Source organism: Geospiza fortis, unplaced genomic scaffold, assembly GCF_000277835.1.
Source record: "Geospiza fortis unplaced genomic scaffold, GeoFor_1.0 scaffold104, whole genome shotgun sequence".
NCBI lineage: Eukaryota > Metazoa > Chordata > Aves > Passeriformes > Thraupidae > Geospiza > Geospiza fortis.
The window spans coordinates 844868-867517 of record NW_005054325.1 but is presented as its reverse complement, the minus strand read 5'-3'; the positions used below and the strand labels follow the sequence as shown (position 1 = coordinate 867517).

Genomic DNA, 22650 nt, shown 5'->3' with positions numbered 1-22650 from the left:
TCATCCAGGACATACAAATCAATCTCTAAATGAATTATATGGGAAGGAAATCTCATAAAAGCTTTTTTCTAGGGTTTGGTAATATTCCTTAAACTGTTTAGAGCAATTGTTTCTCAATCTACCAAAGTAGATATAATAACGCTGCCAGGTTTGATATTCTAACCTGAAGTATGCCTTTATCAAAATCAAGATAGGACAAAGGTAGTTCTCAGTGTATGGAGATTTAAATAGAGGAAGTGTGCTTCTTCTGTTAAATCATGAACAAGACTAGTCACTTCTGATATTTCTGATTCATCACCTGCTCCAATGAGCCAGTGGTTATTCTGGTAGAGAGCAGTGAAATCTGCCTTTGAAATGTTGGAGACAAAGGGGTATTGGACACTTGCATAAATGCATTGTGTGACTCTAAAAATTGAGTCAAAAATTTGAAAGGAGAAAAAAGTGCTCTAATGCTAAAGAAAAAAATAGCAGATGAGGCAGAATGTGAAAGACAAGTTCTTCTGAGGTTACTCAGAAGAAATGGGACTGAGTTACATCACACATTCTCCCTTAAATTTTATGTACTGAGGGACAACTTAACCTAATTCAGACAGCTTGTCCTTCCATTGGCATCTTTGTAATAAGAAAATTTTTTGTTTCAAAGCAACTTAAATTCAGCCCAAATCTCTTAATACAGACTGTGTCTATTGTAGGAAAGTTTAATTGTTCACAGGTATTATGCCCTAATATCACCTCTCAAAAGCATGCTGAAATACTGGCTCACTTCTTTGAAGACATGAGTGGCAATATCTTGCTTCTCAGTTAACTGTACCTAAACATTTGGCTGGTAGGAATAAACATAAAAAAAGCTTTTCAGTTCACCAAGGAAAAAAATGAAATGAAAAGTTTTCATATACAGAAGAAAAAATTAAGATTAAAACTAAGTTTAAAATTATTAGACTTTTCCAAATTAGGAAAAACATTTGTGATGTCAAACTAAGTGGATTCTTTTATGTGCAGTAAAGTCATGGTGCAAGCCACAGTTGCTTATAGCTTGTGAGTGACCTGAAAAGTCCTTTGCTGCTGGGGAGGCAGTGTCCTGTTCCCCATGTCAGCAGAGGATTGCTTCCCTGCAAAGAACCCCAGGACAAACCTCTTCCAACTACTTGCTTTTTTGCCTTACCTAAGGCCAGAACTTTTCATAAATAATGGTCGGTAACAGACTAAAAACACATTCTTTCTCTGAAGGGTAGTTGTAGATCATGCTCTTACTCACTGACCCTTAACTTACATTGTTGGAGCCTTTTCTGGAATTTTGGCGTGGATATTTTCAGCAGTCTAAATTGAGGAATCATTGCATTTAGCAGCCATGGAGCTCTTATGTATGCTGGAGTGTCATTGTTTCAGAAATGCTGCAGCCAAAGGAACAGAGGGCTCCACACTTGCTGCCTCCAGTGGGCTCAGGCTGTCTCCTCTCCATCCCAGCCCATAAGCTGATGGGCAGGGAAGGTGGAGTTGAAATGCTGTTCTTGTTTTTCAGTGGTTCTCATTGAGTCTGTCCTCCTGGATAGGTGAATAACTGTATTCTGGCCCCACAGGTATTATTAATTTTTTTTTTAATCTTGGACTTCACCCTTTGAAAAAAATTACAGTGAAGATTTACAGGCCTATTGCTGTTTAACAATCTTTTGGCAAAGAATTTCTTTTGAAAACAGAATAAAGGAAAGGAAGATTAGAGTTATGGATGCCTTTATAATCGGAAAAAGCCATAGCTCCCAGGCTCCAGTGATGTCCCTGACTCAGAAAGGCTTTGGATAAATGATTGTATTGTCTCCCTTGAGACATTTTCTCTTTAGAGTCTTTGAATTAAAAAATTGTTAATATTAAAATCAGTAACTTCTAGTCCATGTGAATTTAATTTAAATTTCACAAATTAGTAGTTAGGAATGGGTTTTTTCCTCTTTCCAGCATTTTTCCTCTTTCCAGCACCAGTGAAGTGTTACCAATTTAATGAAAAAAAGCAGTTTTCATTATACTAATAATCAGAGAATCATATAATGGTTTGGATTGGAAGGGACTTAGATTATCTTGTTCCACCTCCCCTGCCATGGCCAGGAGCACCTTCCACTAGATCAGGTTGCACTGAACCCCATCCAGCCTGGCCTTGAACACTCCCAGGGGTATGGCATCCACAGCTTCTCTGGGCTGTTCCAGTGATTCACCATCCTCACAGGGAAGAATTCCTCCTAATATCTAATCTAAATCTCTCCTCTTTCAGCTGAAAGCTGTTCCCCTTGTTCCATAGCAAAATTTATGTTTTAGAAAGACTTTGGAATCCTTAAGTCAGCACTCGATGCACCTTAATTATCAAGGAAGGATTGCACCTTGTGCTTCTTTTAGCAGTTTCACATATTTGTTCTAGGCATCTTAAGAATGTTTGCGAAGTTTCCACTCAAATCTAGACATTGCTCTCTAGGTGGGAAATTCAAAATTTTAAATGGGATTATTTGAAGAATCAATCGCATTCAATCATAAGCAAGGATACAGGATTGTTATTAGTGCTTTTTAATAACAGTATTGGTATGCAATTTCTAAGTGACATTTTATTTCATTCCAAAGTATTAATTGCAGTAGTAAAGCCCAAATATAGTGAATTGTGCAGTTGTAGTTGCAATTACTTTGCCTTTTCATTTGCAGAGGTTAAGTGGTCACATTATCAGAGGCAGTGGGTTTTGGTTTTTTCCCTTCAGGTCTGCCTTTTAGGAGCACAGTCTTTAGATGTTCAGATCTGCCTTTAGCAGCCCAGGGCTGCAATTAAAACTTGTGATGGCATTGTAGCCAGTGCTGTCAGCAGCATTGGGAACTTCAGCTATTGGGGCTGCGCTGCCACTTCATTTCCCTTCAGGGTTCCTGTGCAGCCTCCAGGGATTGCAGTGGGGCTCCTTGTAAGTAAATTCCACATGGTGTTTTTAAATTGCTGGTTTTCAAGTTTGAGCATAGCAGCTATGCTCAGCATCGAGCCAAGGCTTTTTCTTCTCACATAATTGCTTTTCATCCTGAAACTGGAAGGTTATTACCAGGAGCTGCTAATATTTCTATGTGCGGTTTGATAACAGTAGGTGAAAATAATTCCAGACCACAAGTGCCAGGAAGCACAAGTTACAGGTTTGGTTTTGTTCTCATTCTAAAGGCCTGACTTGGAATATAAATGAAAAATCTGTTTACTGCCTAAACTAAAAAAAGCTACCCATGGTTAGTGCCCTTTAATAGAAGAAAAAGGTAATCACCTCCCACTCAAAAATATACCATAAAGTATTTAGAAAAGCAAAATGTATTCTAAATTATACTTTTTGAGTGTGAAGCTTTCTTATTCTGGAACTCCAGCTGCTGAGGAACAAAGCAGTAATGTCTTTAATTAATACTTTTCTATTACAAAAAGACAGTAAAATGTTGTAGTGTTTCTTTAATTGCAAATGAAGAAGCTACTGGTAAATATCACTGGGAGTGTCTTTTTGTTGAAAGGTAGCTACAAAAATGATTATGAATATAAATATAGTAAATGATAAAAATTGCAAAGAAAAACACATTCCCTTATTTTGAAACTATTTGTCTATTCTGAAAGCTTGTCATAAAACCATTTTACACCATTACAACCAGATTCTTTGTTAAATTTATTCGCAGAGTAAATAACTGCTGATCTATGATCATTAGTACAAATTCACTTGACTTCAGGTATTTTTTCTTATTCTAGGAAAGATTTGTTCTGTTTTGGAATTTCGATTGAGCTCTGTCTTTAAGTACTATTATATTTCTTTACACTTCGATTTTGCTGTTTTGCTTCACTAGAAATTAAGACTATTATATATATTAAATATAGTCTATTAAGACTATAGATATATTGTTGAACTCAGCTGTTTTTATCAAGGGTACAATGGAACACATATACATAAAAACTAGATTAATGCCATGTTCAGTAGAAGATAGTATTCAAGTAGGCAGCTATCACAGAAACTTTACTCTGACATATAAAGTTGCATAATTAGTACCTGATCTTGCTTAAGTTTGACATGTGGGTAACATCTGTATTATGCTGTTTAGCACAGAACCCAGTGGGATTTGAAATTAAAGGACTACCTGTGAAAGTTAAGTGAACCAGCACTTCACTTTCTGGCTGCTGCTTGTGCAGGGGCTCTGCCAGTCCTGTCGTGGCCTTTCTCTCTTCCTTGCCATATTGTGCTTCTTTTGTGTCCAGCAGTTGAACTTTCCAAGTCAATTGCACAAATATCAGTTCTTCTGTCCCTCTCCTGATAAACCTTTCCTTGCGTTACCAAATCCCTGGCGTACACTTAGAGGAGCTTGAGGAAAGAGAGGACAAGCATTTGTGATTGTGCCACAATAATTTGTCAAGTGATTGTGTGTGCTGTCTAGAGAGCACTGTTGGGTGACCTCTTGCAAGCTGGGTTATGGGAATATAACTGCACCTGCTTTAGAGTTATCAGTGCTGTATTCATTCCTGCAAATTACTTTATAGTGTGGAGGTAATAAACTTCTGCAGTATTATTTACATTTATTTGGTTGCAGACAGAGCAGTTTTGTTTTCACACCTCAGCGCTGGAAGGTTTGCAAGTTCGGTGCACAGCTCCAGAAAGATGGAGCCACCACTCTCTCTAGTTTGATTTACAGTCTAATACCACCATTCACTGTTAATTTCACATGCTCGGAAGCGCTGCTTGGTTTGTAATTTTCAGTGTCCCTTTTTCTACCTCTGTCTTCTCATTTTGCTGCTCTTTTGAAGTTTCTAAAGTAGTCAACTAATTTCTGTACTAAAAAGAAATAGTTAGGGACAAAGCAGAAGGGAATGTTGGAAGGGAGCCAGGGGTAAAGATTACAGGATCATTTTAGAGTTATTTTTTGACTTTATATACCACGGAGGGAATATAAGGTACATATTGAAACCTTTTGACACATTCAAATAGTAGACTATATTATTTTTTGCCAGTTCTTCCTAAAATAAAATACATTCAACACAATCTCAAATACATGCTCAGGACACACAGGTTTTGTGCTGAAATGGAGTTGAGTTTTAGCTGTACTTCCTGTCAATACTAATTGCTTGCATTGCTTACAATGAACAGATGTTTTTGTGGTAGTAGAAATAGACCTAAAGAATTCTCTGTAAATACTTGGTAGGTTTTTTTTTTCTATTTCTCCCTTAACTTACACAATCAGTTGGAGCAAAAGTCTTTTTGGAAAGACTGATGGGAGGGGCAGAAATGTGTATATCCTCTGTGCAGTACTGGAGCACAAAATTTACTGCTGTTTATCAAACCTATTCTTTTTGTAGATTTTGTTCCATACCAGTAAAGAGGTGTTTCCGACAATTGTACCACTTTTAAGAGATCTTTTAAGCAGTTGCAAGTGTTATTCTGTTGGCTGTCTAAGGTAGCTTCTCAGTTCTATTAGAACTTAAATGCCAAAGCACTTGCTAGTTTAAACACAAGAATTAAAGTTTATTCACAGCTCCTTTTTGTTTTTAAATAAGTAGTTTGCATTACTGTGTATGTAGTTGTTACTTTCAAAAAATGTATAGTTCTCTGTCATATTCATAAAGCTGTATCAAAACATTGCCTGTAACTTAATTTAAGGAAAAATTGAAGTTGCTCATAGCAGTTTTTTGTGTGCGTGTTTTTCTTGGAGTCTAAATTAATTTTGAATGTATAAACTCAGCTTCTGGAGTAAAAACATTTTTGGCTGATCTGGCTGGTTAGTGCTGTGGGAGGCTTTGACTTCCCTTTTAGCAAAGCTTCATTTTGGCTCTTAATTGGAGAATGAGACTAAGAATCTGATTGCTCTTTGGTCTTCATACTTTGCATGAGGGCATGCTCTGCTCCTCCTAAATGAGAAATAAAATGGCTTTGTCACATGAGGACTTTTACTGGCTTTTATAATTGAGTGTTTAAGAGTTGCCAGGCTTTTGATTCTCTTGCTGAATTAAACAACTTCATTTTCAAGGGATGAATCATTTTTCTTTTTCAATGTTAATCATTGTTGCTGGGTTATAAAAGTGTATTTCAAAGGTAGCTGCTATGGGTACTAAAGCAGTAAGCATCCTTTCACTGTATCTTACCAGTAAGATTTTGAATTAGCTGGCATTTTCTTCTGAAGTGTTGCATTTATATTAATCATATAAAATCCAATCACATAAGCTGAAGCTATAGTTGGTTCTTGGTACAGCTGTATCTGTCATGTTCTGAATCAGATTAAAAATTTCCTCTGTTCTTTGAACTTTCTTATTTATTCAAAATTCAGGTTGTGTGTGTGTATATATATTCAGGTATAGATAGATAGTTGGTGTTTAGATACTAATGAAGTTTTTTTGCCTGTTAACTTGTTCAAGTGTCATGGGCTGAATTCTCACTGCCTCAATGAAAATACTGTTTGTTTTCCATTTCTTTTGAGAATTGTAGAAGATGATGTAACACTTATATTTTTCAGCACATTTACAATTTAGCCAATAATTAAGCAGGGATTCATGTTTAGGTGCCTTTCTAGTTAGAGATTTGTAGGGACTATCCCACATCATTTTCATATGCAATGATTTTTTTTTAATTCAATGTATTTCTGTGAAATGGCATATATTTGTGTACAACTAATTCTAGTAATTCTAATATTAAATGGCATTTCAGATTTCAAACAAATAATGTTATCATTGTACAGGATGAAAGAAACAGACATGGCAATAACTAGACTGCTAGTCTGTCAAAACTGTTCACACAAAGTATATTTTAAAATACTATCAAACTTCAGTTTGAGAGAGGCATCTGTAATACTGAATGTCTATCAGCCTGACTTTATCCTTTGAAAACGTTAACATATTTTGTAGTGAGAACATAGTTTTAAGCATAAGACTTTCTGGAAAAGTATTGCTTTTGGAATGAAGGACTGTAATTTTTTCTGTTAAAGACTTGCAGGAAAGGAGCTGTTAGAGCTGTGGATCTGTGCTGTCAATTACTGGCCATGTCAGCTACCTGGAGAGTCTTCTACCAAATCTATACAGGCAGGGTCTTCCTGCCATCCCATCCCAAACTGTAACACTTAAAACACTTGAGACTTTAACTGTGTTCTGTACATACAAGAAAATCCTCATCCTGTGTACTTCACATTCTTCTTGGTTCACCATTGGCTTAGCTCTAGCAGTGCTTTCAGTCTCCCTGACCTTTAATTGCATCCCGTGATTCTTATTTGCCATGCATGCGACAACTTCCGTTCACAGGAAAAATGTTTTTGGACTAACATTGTTGGATTTGACCCAGCAATTCCTACAGTTTATACTTGAAACTGCCATCTGGATTTAGATGTGCTGAACTGGTTTGCAGTTGCTTTTAATGAGCTAAACAAGGAAATTGAAAGTCCATTTATGAATGACCAAATATAAATTACTTTCTTACAGCTTTCTTTTAGTTTTTGGGATTATATGTATAAAAGCAGCAAATAAACAGCATAAAAATTTTTAGTCCATTTTCATATGCAGATACTTTTCTTCTTGATAAAGCTGATGTGGATTAGTGAGAACAAAGAGTAGTAGTGAAGCATATTTTAATTTATGTTGAGATAAGCTGCTTGTAGGAAAAATTCTTTAATATCAGTAGAGAAATGCTCACACATGGCTTATTTCCATGTCTTCTGCCAGTCACAAAAATTGAAAGAGTGGGGGAATCTTCACCTATATTTTCTTATGTTTTCATCTCTTTCTAAGGTTAAATGCTAAGTCAAAGAGATTATAACCTTTTGAAGCTCATTAGGGTGGCTCATGAGTATGATTTGCTTTTAGTGATGGTTTCAGCAAAGCCAGACCTGTCACAGCAAATTCATAGGTTTTTAGAGGATTGTCAAATGGTAACTTTTCAAAAGTAAAAGACAAACAATTATTTAACAAAATATGTAAACCTTTTGATAGAATTGTCCTTATTAATTAGCACAATCAGGCAGTCAGGTTAAAATGGGATTTGTACTTTCTGTTTCATTCATACTGTATTATTTAGAAATTGACTTCTTTACCATTATATATGTATCAAGGAATACCTGTAAATGTAAGAATTCTTACAAGATATTTTAATATGCCCTGCCCAAGTGATTCTATATGTTATAATAATATAAAATGTATCTAGTAGAAAGTATGCATCAGTATGTTACAATAGTATAAATCATCTATCCCTTTAATTTCAGAAGACAGCTCTTTTTTTAATAGTTTCTTGTGTGACTATTATGTATGTGAGTATATCTACATTAAGCTAAGCATAGAATAAATACAGTTTATTGGAATAAAATATTGCTAGAGTTGTTACAGAAGCTGTGTTGAAGACCTTGGGGTTTAATTTAAATTTTGACAGAGAAGGCCAAGGAAACTTGAAGCATATTCTTAATGATGATTTAAGAGTGATCCAATGATTATGAAAGATTAATACAGAGTAGTCTCCTGGAAGATAAACTGACTCCTCCACTCTTTGGCAGGTGGATGACATCTTAGGAGAAGGCAGTGACGAAAGTGATACTGAAAAAAAAAAGCCAGAAGAGGAAGGTGAAAAACCTCAGACTAGTGCAACAGAGACTCTAGGGAAGAAGGCAGATCAGAGACCTGGATCATCATCATCGTCATCAAGTGAAAGAAGTTTAACAGGCAGTGTACCCAGGTATGAATTTTTCAAATGTACAAAGTGTTCATGATGTTTCATTGTGTTTGTGCTATTCAGCATGCTTTCTTACAATCTGGTATTTGCCAACTGATGTTAAATTATATGTAGGTAACTTTTTCTTCTAAGTGTCTGAAGCTGTCATGCTTATACCTGCAATGGTTTGGGATTTATTTTGGGAAGTAGTCTTAGTAAATGTCTTGTTGAGAACCAGTGTATCACCTGTTCAGAAAGAACTGAGGGCAACTGAACTGCACTTCTTTTAAAGTTGTCTCAGTCCTGTGTCAGATATAGACCCATGTCCTCTGCAATGTTACTTTAAGTAAAATAAAGCATGATTTGTAAAGCTATGCTTTTTTTTTGTCCTGAATTTTTGAGACAGTTTTATGTTGGTCATTCATAACAATGAAGTTGTTAGGATGCTTTTCTACTTAGAAATTTAAATTTGCTAGTCTCTTCTTCAAAATTGATTTTAGTGTCCCAGCATTGACTGTTGGATAATGACTATCAACCAATTGCTAGTATACTAGAACTTAACAAGCTAAGTGCTTATGTTAAATATGTTAATGAATGGTTCTCAATTTGCAGCCTGTTAATACTTTTTAAGCTTAACAATTTAGACCAAGCAATATAAGATTTTAATTTAGACTTGCAGGGGTCATCATCTTGTACTATAGGGTGCTGAAAGTGAAAACATGACTCAGATGACTCGGATGTGTGTTGTAGTTCCTTTCTGCTCTCTAACCAAACTCAATTCCCAACCATAAGACTTAAGCTCTAACACTTTTTCCTTAATAAGGATAATATAAGTAGTAGGTTGTAAGCAACTCACATTATTTTAACTTTTCTGAGCTTTGTTCTAGCACACAAAGAAGGTATGAGAGAAACTGCAAAAACTGCCACAGAATGTGATATATAAATGTTTTTGGAGAGATTTTGAGTGGGGTAGTAATGTTGCTGTAGGAAGGGGTACAGGACAAAATTGCATGGCCTTTTAGTTTATCATGGGTATTTATAATCACTGAACTTCTTTAGAAAAATGTCTGCAAGTTTAGAGAATTTGGTTTGTCTCAAATGGATAGAAGAAAAATTTTCTCCCAAATGAAGTTTGAAAGAGGAAAGACAAGCAAAGGATGAATGTTTTAGAACACAGTTTGAAGCAGCAAGGCATGTCACTGTTAAGTCATCCTAATACTGTGATGTTTCATTGTGTGGAAGATATACCAGTTTTTGGAAACCAAAAGGAAGAAAGAGTCACATTAAGGAATATTGCTAAATAACTATTCTCCAAATAACTATGGTGTAAAAAGATAGAGCAAGTGCATTTGTAATTATGTATTATTCCATATACAGAAAGGTTTTTAAATAAGCTTGGCAATACTTCTTCACTCAGAAACTATATAGACATAGTAGTGTTCTTGATGGGATAAAGTCTTTAAGCAGCTTCTTAAGTAACTTTTCTATTCTCTCCGCCTCTAAAGAGTTTTCTTGTCAGTTTGCTAAATTGTATTCACTATTGAGCTTGATAGGCATGCTGTAAAACATACTCACAAAGTGCTGGTTCAGATGCTGACCCAGTGTCTACTAGGCAGGAAATTCTGCTTGATAAGAAAGGAGCCCGTCATTCCAATTACATTTTAAGTTTGAAGCTTTAAACTGATGTTTTCATGTTCAGTAAGTTTTTTATGTGCTAAAAAGGTACTGTATAAGAGGGGAAACTCAAGAACAGTCTCTGAAAAACAGAAGATGAACAAGAAACAGTCCACATATGATCCAGTACTCCTATGATCTGGCTCAGGTCATTCCTATTAGAGATGAGGCCTACAGAGACTGTAGGTTTCTGCTGCTCCTCTACACTTTTCCAGTAGTTACTGACACTGGAGCCATAACGCTTAAAAAAAACCTAGTGCTTACATTTCATGTTAGTCTTCAGTCTTGAAACTTAAAGAATACCCTGATCATTTCTCTGATTGGTGCCACTTCTGAAATTCTCAAGCATGGAGGAAAAAAATAATCTTTGAGAAAACTGATAGCTCCTACTGGAGGGGAAATGAAGCCTTTCTTCTGGATCCATTGCTAATTCATAATCAAGGAAAATTGAGCTCAGAGCCTCAGAAATGCCACAACTATCTTTTCTGTGCCCATTTACTAGAATTTTAAAGGGAACAGTGATATTTTGAATCTTAAGTGTTTTCTTTCAAATATAATAGTACTTCCTTAGAACAGCTACTCTTCTAGAAGACTGAAATTATAGTTTGCCTTTCTTTCTTACTGACAGAAAAGACTGCTGCAAACTCCAGTGCAAAATTTTGTTGGTGACATCTTTTATCCTGGTTGAATGAATGTATTCATTGTCACTGTAACTTTATTCCAGTTCCCAGTCTTGAGACACTCTACTTTGAGAATCTTGGGACCTAAGTTTTTTTACAGCTCAGTGCTTTCTAAGCTGTCAGACTCAGATTTGTTATAGTCTGGGATATTTTTCATAAACAATTTCAGTGACAGACCATTCAAAACATATTACAGAACTATCTGGTATGTGGTCAAAGTCTTCTTAAAAGTACCTTTAATAGCCAGTGACACATCTCAATTATGGCTGACAAAATAATTGTAGAAATTCAACCATTTTGCCAAAGAATGATGGTTCCTCTGTTTTCTTACCCAGGCAGTTAATTGCATTGTTTCACTAGTAAAGTTGTAATGTTATTACACTGAACAATCTTCCAGAATTCCTTTCTAGATGATGTGAGTGTGCCGTTGATTTGATTTTTACAGTATAGAAAAACTGTACGGTCTAAAATTAGAAGTATTAGTGATTTGAAGTCATCATTTCCTACCTCCTGGATCATTTGTTGCATTAGCATAGCTCACTTAATCATCAAGCAATCTGTCTGTTAAAGAGCTTCTGTGTAAGGTCACCCTAGAAAAAAATACATGTTGTGAAGTTAATTTTAAGAGCTAAATCTTTCATTATCTCCTTTCCCTTAGAATAGATTTTATTTAAGGGGACACGCAGTGATGTCTAACTGCAAAAGGAAAGGGGATCAAAATTTCTATATGTGGTCAGTGCTTGGATGTTCAAGAAAACATTTAACCTTAACCTTAAGTGAGCAAATCCTAAAGTAAACAATTGCTTGTGTTTGCAGGTAATTAGAAAGTGTTGTTTGTCTGAAGAAAATTCAAATTCATTTTGCTCTTATTGGTAGAACTTCTCCCACATAATTGTTTCAAACTTGTCATCTGAATTCTGTGGTATGTCATTATTCTAAACTACTTACTTACATTTCTCGAGCCATTAGAGTTTTCCATGCATAATAGTGAGATCCTTTTGAAAATCTCTTGTTCAGACTCCCTCAGTAAGAAGCAGAGTTCATTATTGTAATTGGCCAGAACTAGAGGATCAGTTCATTTCTAGAACTGCACTGTGGTTTTGGCTGTGGGCCTGCCGTGTCAGTGGCCATGGGATTACAGAGGAACATCTCTCATTTTAAAGACTGTTCCCTGAAAGCTTATTCCATATAGATTCATGTTGCAGAGGCAGCACTTCAGTTAAGCATTGGTGAGTGAGGTTGAATCTTGCAGCTTGTTCAGGGGGATAAGATCTCTGCATAGAATTACAGTTGCTGGAAAACTACAGAAAGCAAATACGGCCCATTTATTGATTTTGGCAATGAGATAATGAATCCCAAATCAATCAAGGTATGTTTGATAGGAGCAGCAGCTCATTGTTGTTCCTTGATGTAATTTGGTAAATAAATGCAGTTTTCCTACTTGAGTGTATTCAATGCATTTTAATGAGCATCTCACTCTATTTCAGAGAGATCCAATATATCTCCTTAACAGAGCAGGAAACCCACTCAGCCTTTAAAGAGAATGTATAATCATTGAGTAGGGGAAAAAAAAATAGCCCTAAACTCTGCAAAGAGATCCTTGACAGGCAACCACCTCCTCTCCCAGTTGTGGGAAAGACTGATGTGCTTTAAGAATTTGCAGTAATAGGAGGCATTTGTCAGCTGGAAGGTGCTTCCCTGGAAATGCTTCTCTTAAGGTGAAGCAGATTAAGGAAGTTCAACACAGATGATGTGATGGCTCCAATTTTATAGATTATTACACTTACAAAGTTTCAAATTTTGTTTGAGTCTGGTTCACAGAAAACAGCCAGAATTTGTCTCCCATTATTAATTTCCTGTAAGTTCAACATTCTAAATTAAACATCTGAGAGAAGAAAGCATCCTTGAGGTAATAAGACAATGTTTTATACATAACCAAATTCTGACTGATTTTTGCAAGGTTTTTACTTGATACTTTTTTCTTGGCTTTAAAACTTATGTGGGTAATACAACACCTGGATTGGCCAGCATGTTCCAATCTATACAGTACTCTTGTGATTAAATGGCTATTCAGAGGGATGTTTTGAGGCGTTAGGAGCTGAAACTTTCACCAACTTTATTTTTCCCAAAAATATTGATTGCATTCAACCTCCAAAGTAGAAATTTTTCTTGATTCCTTTTGGTACATTTTTTTCCTTGGCATAACAATTGTTCTCATAGTTACTGCAAGCTGAGAGTATGCTTAAATGACTGAATTCCCTTATATTTGTAACAGTTTGGAAGTAAACAGACTCTTTGATGTAGTCCACGTAAGCAATTTAAAAATTACTGCAGTTTCAGTGAGGTTTTCTTTCCCAGAAGCAATGGTGAAACACTCCAGACTGAAATCCAGGATCAGCTTCTAAAGAGAAGTGCTTCTGTTTGCAGCACATCTTGCTGTTTTCACATGAGCCAGCTGTTCTACAAAATTTAAATGTCATTCCTGTTTGGAAGTGATTTTGATGAAGACTCTAAAATGGAAGAGGATTCTGGGCATGCAAGGCATAATTTGCTTCTGTACTTATATATTAAAAATAAGTTTTCATATAGGAATGTTTTTATTTGAAAGAGCTCTTGTTACACAAAATTTCCACATGAGAATGTCAATACTGAGGTAATAACAACTTTTTGAAATTATTTTAATTAACTTTTCAACTATTAACTATTTTAATTAACTTTTTTTTTTCAAGTGTGCCTAGTCCCAAGTACTCTACCCTCTGCTACATTGAATCAACTTGCTTTCAGTTTGCCAGCTAGAAAATTGTAGGTCCAGGTTCTAGAGGATTGAATAAATGGAAACAAGTGCTGAATCTCAGTTGATAGTTTCTGTATCACAGGTGTGCCCTTTTCAGGCCCTCTTGAAAATTGTCTAAATGTCCTGAAAACCAGGAGGCCCTCAGCTGTAATCTTTATCTGATAGGCTTAAGATCTGATTAGTGACCACCTCCAAAGCTTCATTAGGGTAGCTTTAGGCAACTGAGGTGCTTCCCATCCCCTTTTAACCACATTCTTTGGGTTATTAAGGCATTGGTTTTTTGACGGTTGGTGCCTTTGTTTTCTGTGTTCTGTTTAGGTTGATAATCTGCTTTTTTTTGTCTTTGTCTCACATATGTGTGGTAAAATTGACCTTTCCTAATTTGTATTTCTGAACCTGTCATTCTATCCCCTCCTATCCTTGGAGAAAAAGTAGTTGGAGATAGGTTGTTTTGCTGACTTGAACTTTCTGCATCTGTTAAGTTAAATCCCACCCTTTGGATCTTACCTTTGTTACAAAGCACAGAAGATGGTTTTATGTGCCAAGGATGTTTGTACTTGGAAAGTGTAGTTACAGACCATGCTTTGTTTCATTTGAGTAGCTTTTCTTCATGAAAAGTAGATTTGATTGAAGTGAAATAGTGTCCAAGCTCTTAAGTGATTCCTTCCCTATAGCAATCTTTTTCATAAACTTCAGTAAATACTGGGGAGTTATTCTGAGTGTGTCTTTACTCATTGATCTGTGGAGCTTTAGCTGAAACCTGAAAATTAAGAGGTTTTTAAATCAGAAAAGTTCAACAGTATTAGAATGTAATTGCAGATACCTAGCGAAGTCGCTGACAAACTCAACTGTTCCAATATCATATTGGATACATCTTATAATTACCAGTGGAAAATTTAAAAATGCACTAGAAGGAATTGGGAACTGGAAATGTTACTATTCAAACTGTGTGCCAACATTTTTTGTTTATCACCCCAGTTATTTAGATCCCTTTTTTTTAAAGATGCCAATCATATCACTTGGCTGTAAACTCACTTCTAAAAATCGTCATTCTTATACTATGGCCTCACAGATGTTGTATATAATGAGCAGTGCTTCATTTGCAAGTGAAGTAACAGAGATTGCTGGGACAGTCTTTTGAAGGAGTATTTGAAGGCTTTTACAATAGAGAGCACAAGCATTCAGATGGCTATGATAGAGCAAGTCCTGTAACAGTGCCACTAGAAGACAGAGATTTTTCTTCTCACTAATGAGGTTAAGCATCATTGGGTTTTCTTATAAAATGCTGAGTTGCTCTGTAATTAATTTAAAACTATTACACAATTTAGTTTTTAAGCTCTCTGATAAGAGAAACTGCTTGCTTTTTTTTTTTTTTTCTTATTATTAGACCAGGATGAGGGATCCAGCATGACTTCTGCCCTGAGGAGGCTGTCAGCTGCAGGCAGTGCTTGTCTATGTGTTTTCTCAGACCAAAGGGCAGGTCAAAGAGTCAGGTTTTTTCCACCATGTGATACAATTTAAGTGGAAAACTACTTTTTATGTCTGCAGCCACCAGAAGAACTGTGAGACCTGTTTGTTACTCGTGGCTCAAAAAGCAAGTTACTGTGCTGGCGACTTGCTGGTCTTTGATGTCTCCTCATATAAGAAGTTACCAGCCATCTTATATTCAAGAGTAGAATTGTTGTGGGCAAGTCACTTTGTCAAGTGAGGGGAAAGGAGTGCATCCTGTGGAGAGGGAGTGCAGAATTCTTCTTATGCTGGTGTTTTCCACTGGGGAGATACCTACCTTCTAAAACAGCTATGAAACAGTTTATCTGCATCTTAACATTTGCTCTCCAGTGAGGTTTGCCATGCTCGCTGATCAGGGTTAACAGTATGAAGGATCCCTAACTCCTTAGGTGCCTTCCAGCTGGTCAGACAGTATTCAGCCTTCAGCTATTTATAGAGTATTGTTCACTTCTGTTTAAAGTCTGCTTTTGTTTTGGAGATTTTTTCTTCTGTGAGCAGAAAGGAGTACAAGGAAAGCACAGATTTGGTCAAAGTCACAAAGGATTCTCTCTTTAGGTCTACATTTCGGGTCATTTAAGGTTTCAAATGTGTTCCGTTCTGTGTCAAAGCTACAGCGCCGATTGTCTTAACATTTCAAGGAATCTTTTTTAATTTAAGATTGAATCATCCAACTCTTTTATACACAATATTTGAAATAATGGCATTTGCAAAATGGCACTAATATTCTGCTTGTTTACTGTGTCTGAACTGGATAATATGTCTTTGTTGGATGCATTGCAGGAGTTTGCTCAGATGCATGTTGTTGGATGCTTCTTAAATAGCTTTTCACAAAGGATTCAAAATTCCATTGCCATGAAAGGATGATACAAAATTTGCTCTGCTTCCTAGGAAGTCTTTACTAATGGAAAGGTCTCTGTAGATTTTTCTATGCTAAAAATGTGATTTTCAAGTTTTTTTCCTCAATATTAAATTTAATTAAATCTGCATTCTGCTATAATAAATGTGCTGTAAAATTAGGGCTTGTGTTTTTTCCTCCTTCTCCAAAAGTATGAGGTGTATCTAAGGCATATTAAGCCTGGAAGCCTAACTTTAAATCATATGGGAATAATTGGGTTGGAAAATGCATGTATGAGAGTTATTTCATGGTTTTGTGGCATTGGTGTCAGGAGAAGGTGAAGATGTAGAGGGATGTTCTACACCCTTGTAAATACACAGTAGGGTAGAAAGATGCTGGAAGTTACTGGCAGGTAGGTGTGCTCTAAAGAAAATAAATGTGTGGCGCTATTTTCAATACACTGTTATTTGATAGTAGAGAGGACAAAAATGTCTGACATGCTTAACTAAAAAAACGAAAATTGATAGTTTAAACTATTCCCCTAAAACTAAATTGATAGTTTAGGGGAATATTACATTTCTATTTTAAAACAAAAAATAATTGATTTCTACAAATAAAAGGGTATCTGGGAGATCCCTCACAAGAAGGAACGCTGTTAGAAAGGGAGGTTGCCACTACTTTTTGGAAAAATGGAATGGAATTCTCAAATACAAGTAAAAAAACCCTCTGAGTTGATGAAAAATGTTTTTCTTCTTCATTTGGTATTCTGTGCTATCTGATAGAGTGGACTGTTCCCATGGGGGGCGGGGTTTGAGATAGAAGCTATATAAATTTGTTAGGTTTTTGATGAGAAATTATCTTTCCATTTATATCTTAAACTTCCACAACATCTGGTCTGTGTGTCCTTTACTTTTAGATTTTGTGTTTAATTTTCTTCTGTTGCTGTGGTAGAGGGGCTTTTTATTTTATTCTTCATTTAATAAATGAATTAGGCTTTATTATCTCATATAGAAAAATTCATGTGGACAAGTCTAAAAGCTTATACATCATCAAGTACAGTTAGAACTACTCTAGCTGTTCAGAAAACAATTAGCAAAAGCATAAAATAAATGGATATATTATTTATTTCAGATCTCCTCTGAGGTAATCAGAGAGGAAACAATAGGATATTTAGTGGCAAATATTTGAAAGCAGTTGTGAGAAATGAAGGAGTTTCTGTGTACAAAGTAAGTAGTACTCGGCCAAGAAGCAAATGGTAGCAGTGAGGGTTCCTGTGGTACTTGGAGGTTGTATCTCCTGCAGTGTTTTAGCCCAGGTGAGGAGTGTGCCTTTGAAGCAGTGCTTTGGTGTGGCTCCCAAAGGGATCTCAGGGTTCACCATTTCCTTTAGGTCAGTGTAATCTGGGGTTTCACTCCAAGAGCTTGCTGTGAACCAGCCACTAATGTACCTTCCATCCAGAGAATGAGCTGAGAGGTTGTCCAGAGTAAAACCCTATTTGTGCCTTAATCAGCTATAAGGCCCACGTGCATGGATGGCAAATGTATTGTCTCAGTGTATACAGTGTCATCAGGACAAAAGTTAAAAAGTCACTGGAATTACTCTGTTTAAACTTTTATATGCTTACAGAGTTGGATTCCTTTTTTTATCTCTTTTGATATTCATACATCTAGACAGTGAACACAATTTTGCAGTTATTTCTTGAGCATTTAAATGCTGGGACATTGCAATACGCTATTTTAAATTTTCAAGTGGTTAAATTACTTAAATTATAAGCACGACCCTGATAAATGGTAAAAACAGCTGTATAAGCAAATGAATGCATGGCTCAGTTTCTTTAGGAAAGCACTTAAGTAGATGAGTCATTCATATCTTCAAGCTTGTTAATGATTTTAATGGCCTAAAGTTTCAAACTGTTACTGAAAATATACCTACTATAGCTTCAGTTAAGTTGCAGACTAAATTACAGTTGTGTTTCCAACTGCTGATTAGTCTTGTTGGTAAACAGAGTGCATCCAGTTGTCAAGAAGACTAAGAAAAACACTTGAGAAAAGGAATCTGAATATTCAGTATGTAAGGGAAAGTTTGCCTCCTGTTTTTTTCAGAGAAGTCTTCTCTGCAAATTTGCAATTAGCTTTACTCCTGTAATGTTATCTGTAACATTCTAATGTCATCCAGTTACACTGAAAAATTACAATTTATATGAGAAAGTCTTTTCTTGGCTACGTATATAAACTGCATTTGCTGCCTGCAAGACTTGGAAGTGACAAGTCCTTTCTTCTGCTTAGAAAGACTTACCTAGGAAAGTAAGCAGTCCAGCTTAATTATCTGTAATGTGTGCAAACATTTTCTTACACACTCAGGGAAGAGCCTAATAGGCACTTGGTACCATCTTCAGCTTTAGATACATGAGCTGCTGCTGCATTGAGAAAATCAGAAAACTGTATGTGATTCATGTATTCACTCTGTTCTTAGTAGAGTCTTATGAATTACCATAATCTCGGTGTTTTCAATGGTCATGTGGTGTGTTCTTGCTTGAAATTGTGTTTTATCCACATACAGAAAGGTAGGCACAAAACCAGATACATTCAGATGAACTGAAGGAAGTTGTAGAAAGCAAGCGTCTGGGATTCTAGAGTTTTTTTCCAGAGTAGCCCCTGAGAAGTTATTCCTTTTGAAGAATTTTGCAAGGAACCCTCTTCCCAAATTCATAATGAGACAGATGACACTCTGGAAACTCTTCCAGCCACAGGAATCTGTTCCTATTTTCTCGTTTTTCCACTGTTTTCCAGTATCATGAGTTGTCCAGGGAGAAGGAATTCAAATTTTGAGCAGATTTGCAGAGATAGATTGTAGTAAACTCCATGGACTTAGGGAAAGCACCATGGAGAATCTGAACAACAGGAATGCTGAGACAGCAACAGAAGTTCCTGTCTCCCTGACCCCTGCCCCAAAGCCTATCTCTGTAACCCTATAGGCTATGTTACTTTAACCCTTACTATTGGTCAAATCTGGATTCCCCCTAACCCTATAAAAGGGGCATACTTTAGCCCATTCGACAGAAGAAGAGCTGTCGCTGGACCCTTCACAGATTCCCTGAATAAAACCATCACTGTGGAACCCCAGGACGCCTCCTTCTCCTCTCTCAGCTGTCTGTTGCAGCCTCAGCCAAGGGCAAACTTACCTAGCAAGCAAGAGCTGAAATCACTAAAGAGCTGATCGCTACCGAGCTTGCTAAGGGAGTTAGCCCACGGCATCGGCCTGAGCTAGCTTAGCTTTGGGCACCCTGTCTCTCTGGGGACTGGGCTCCTGAGCTATCTTGCACTGCTTAATAATAAGGCCAGAACAGAGGCTTTATGAATAGATCACTTAATGTCTTGTCTTTATAATGTATAGCCTGAGTTTGTTCAGCTGTGACCCTTTTTTCCCTGAGAGCTAATGTGTCAGTATGTAAAACACTGGAGTAAAACACCTCAGAAGCCAGTGGATTGGGTTTTGAGGCAATGGAGAATGAAAATGATGGGAAAGTAGATCTCATTATAGCAGGTCTGCCCATCTCTGTGTTCTAGTGCTGTGGCAGTGGAGGCAGGACCAAGCATGCCTGCTGGGTTTTTCTCTAAAAGTTTTGGAATGTATTTGGGTGAAAGATGGGGAGAACAGACAAGAGTAATGGAGTACCAAATGTGTCTCCTCAAGTTCTTCTGGCCCTCAGATAAATGCCCAGGTGTTCAGCACTGGGAGCAGCTGCCATAGCAAAGAAGAATAATTTCATATTGCTGCAGGCCTAATCTAGCATTTGTTCTGCATCAGGTTCTTCACATGATCGCAAAGTTTCTGGTGTTTGATGGCTTCTCTGGTCTTGGAGAAGCATGTGCTACTTGTGTAAGACAGGAGTTCTCAAAAGAGCTAGAGAGGCAGGGCAGTAGTGCTGCAGGTTTCAGTATCTCCAAGGATGAAGCCTCAGCAGCCTCTCTGGATAAGCTGTGCCAGTGCTTAATCACCATCACAGTGAGAAACTATTCCCTGATGTTTAGAGGGAACTTATGTATTTCCGTTTGTGCCTGTTGCCTCTTGTCCTGTCACTGGACACCACTGAAGAACCTGGCTCCATTTTCTTTACATTATCCAGTCAGGATTTTGTACATGTTCATTAGATCCACACTCTACTCCATCAGGAGTCTCTGAGAATCCTGACACATAACCAAAGGCCTTAGTGAAGTACCCTCTGCTTTTCCCTCATTTACCAAGCCAGTGATTTCATTGTAGAAGTGTATCAGGTTGGTCAGTCAGTTTCCCCTTGATAAGCCTATGTTCAGCACTACTGATCACTTTGTCCCTCATGTGCCTAGAAATGGTTTCTTGGATCAGTTGCTCTTTTACCTTCCCAGGGACTGAGGTGAGGCTGACCTTCCCTCAGGCCACCTCCTGTTCAAGGTAGGAGTGATATTTGCATTCCTCCAGTCATCAGGCACATTTCTCAACCACCCTAATCTCTTAAAGACTGAGTGGCCTCCCAATAACATCACTCACCTCCCTTGGCACTTGTGGGTGCATCCCATCAGGGGCCATGGAGTCAGGTATGACCCATTTGCTTTAGAGTTCTTCCCTGTGCTGTTCCTCTTCCTTGCTGGAGTCTTTCACCATCTTCTCTAGCCCCTGAAGGTTTATCTTGCTAGTAAAGAAAGACTGAGGCAAAAGAGACACTGTTACCTCAGCCTTTTCTGTGTCTGTGTCACTGGCTCTCCTGCCCCATTCAGCAGCAGGCTCATATTTTCCACTTTCCACATTTTTCCATTTCATACTTATGGCACAAGACCTTCCTGTTGTCTTTGACCGCATCAGCATCTCAGGGTCATTGCTGAGAGGCTGCCTTCAGCCTTCCCACCCCCAAGCTTCTGCCTCATTTATGCCTGAGATCCAGCAGAGCAGCTGTCCTCCCTGGCTTCTCTGTTGCTTGGGATCAGCACTGTGCAGGGCTGTGACAGAAAGGCTGAGGCCATACTGTGCACTGAAGGAGTGGAAATATCTGAGCAATGTAAGAGCTGGATACATACTAATGGACACTGAAATGCTGGAGGTGAGCTTGTATAAACTCAGGTCCAGCACCTCCAAGCAGCACAACTTCCACCCCAGCAGCTTCTTTGAATAACTTATAAACCCTCCAGAACTAAGGATGGGATGCTTCCAGTGCGCTATCTCTAAAGGGCTTGTTTTGAGTATATTTTCCATTATTCCACTGCTTTTGCACCCATCTGGGAACATTATGTGGAGTTGCAGTACATAAAGCTGGGTTTTGCAGTGCCCTAGCTTCTATCATGGGCCTAAATTTTGCTTGCAGTCTCCTGCAATGTGCTCATGTTGCACCTGATAATACTCAAATAACATGAGTTTTCTGTTGTCAAGAATAACCCAGCTTATCCTGTGATGCTGACATGATCTTTGTACATCTTGCTGGGAAGAAAGGGAGAGAAATAATCCTCCCCACAAAGTCTTGTTGCCCCTGTTTTGTACAGGTGTGAAAACTAAGGAGCATTTTTTGTAAGAATAGTTTTCTGTAAAAATATTTGATACAAAGCTAGCTATTAAAAGCTGTTCTCACTAAAAATAGCTTTCTCTAGATACTATTGACACATTGCATCAAAGTATGGAAGAAAGAAGGAGAAATACCATGTTCTCAGTGGAAAGGTTCATTTTCCAAAAGAGCTCAACAACAGTGACATAAACTCTAACAAGTCTTGAAAGTTTTCCTTCACTCTACCAATTAAAACAGCTTTGAATATTGGTGTCATCTCCTGCAGAGTTTTAGCATTGCTAAATCTTTTTACATTAAAAAATAACCCCTCAAACTGTTCCTATTGCCTTTGTTTGTGAAGTTCTCCTTTCGGCTTTTCATGGATTTAACCTCTTTCACTATTCATAAAGGAAAATATATGAACTTTAAGGTGATGCTTTATAGCAGGAGCTTAGAGCACGAGTATAAAATTGATATTACAGTGTAATAGCTATGACATCTATATTGCTTATCCAGGGAATGTCTTTTTTTCCAGCAAAACACTTTACAGTTCTTTTGAGTTGAGGAACCCTTCTCCATTTCATCACTTTTCCATTTCTACATGGCTGGATGTCTTAGGAAAAAGGCAGGTTTTGCTTGTGAGGATGAGGGAGAATTTGAATTAAGGAAGGTAGAAATTTTAGGGAAACTAATAGAAAAGGTGTTAAATGTCAGGGATGATATCTTGATGTAAGGAACTGGATATTTCTCGGGGGTCAGAGCAAAGACAACCCAGCTAAATCAAATCCTAAAGACAGTAGAGAGGATAATATGCTCTTGTAAATCAAAATGAGGTGCTTTGGGTGTAAAGCACCACATACCTTGCATGGCAAAGTCATCACTGGATTTTCTTGCTGCTGTGGTGCACTGTGAACAGTACAACCCTTTCAGGGATAATAGAATGATGGCATTTTCTTTCAGGTATGTCTTTCAGTGACTCCCAGTCTGGAGGAAGAGAATCTTCT

General features: G+C 37.3%; 1 protein-coding gene across 1 annotated transcript in view; it reads left to right on the top strand.

Moving 5' to 3' along the window:
• Positions 1 to 22650, top strand: part of CTDP1 (CTD phosphatase subunit 1) — an 85957-nt gene that overhangs the window by 46169 nt on the left and 17138 nt on the right. The window contains 1 exon segment of the mRNA XM_005420956.2: positions 8491 to 8669. Coding sequence (XP_005421013.1) covers positions 8491 to 8669 — 179 coding nt within the window.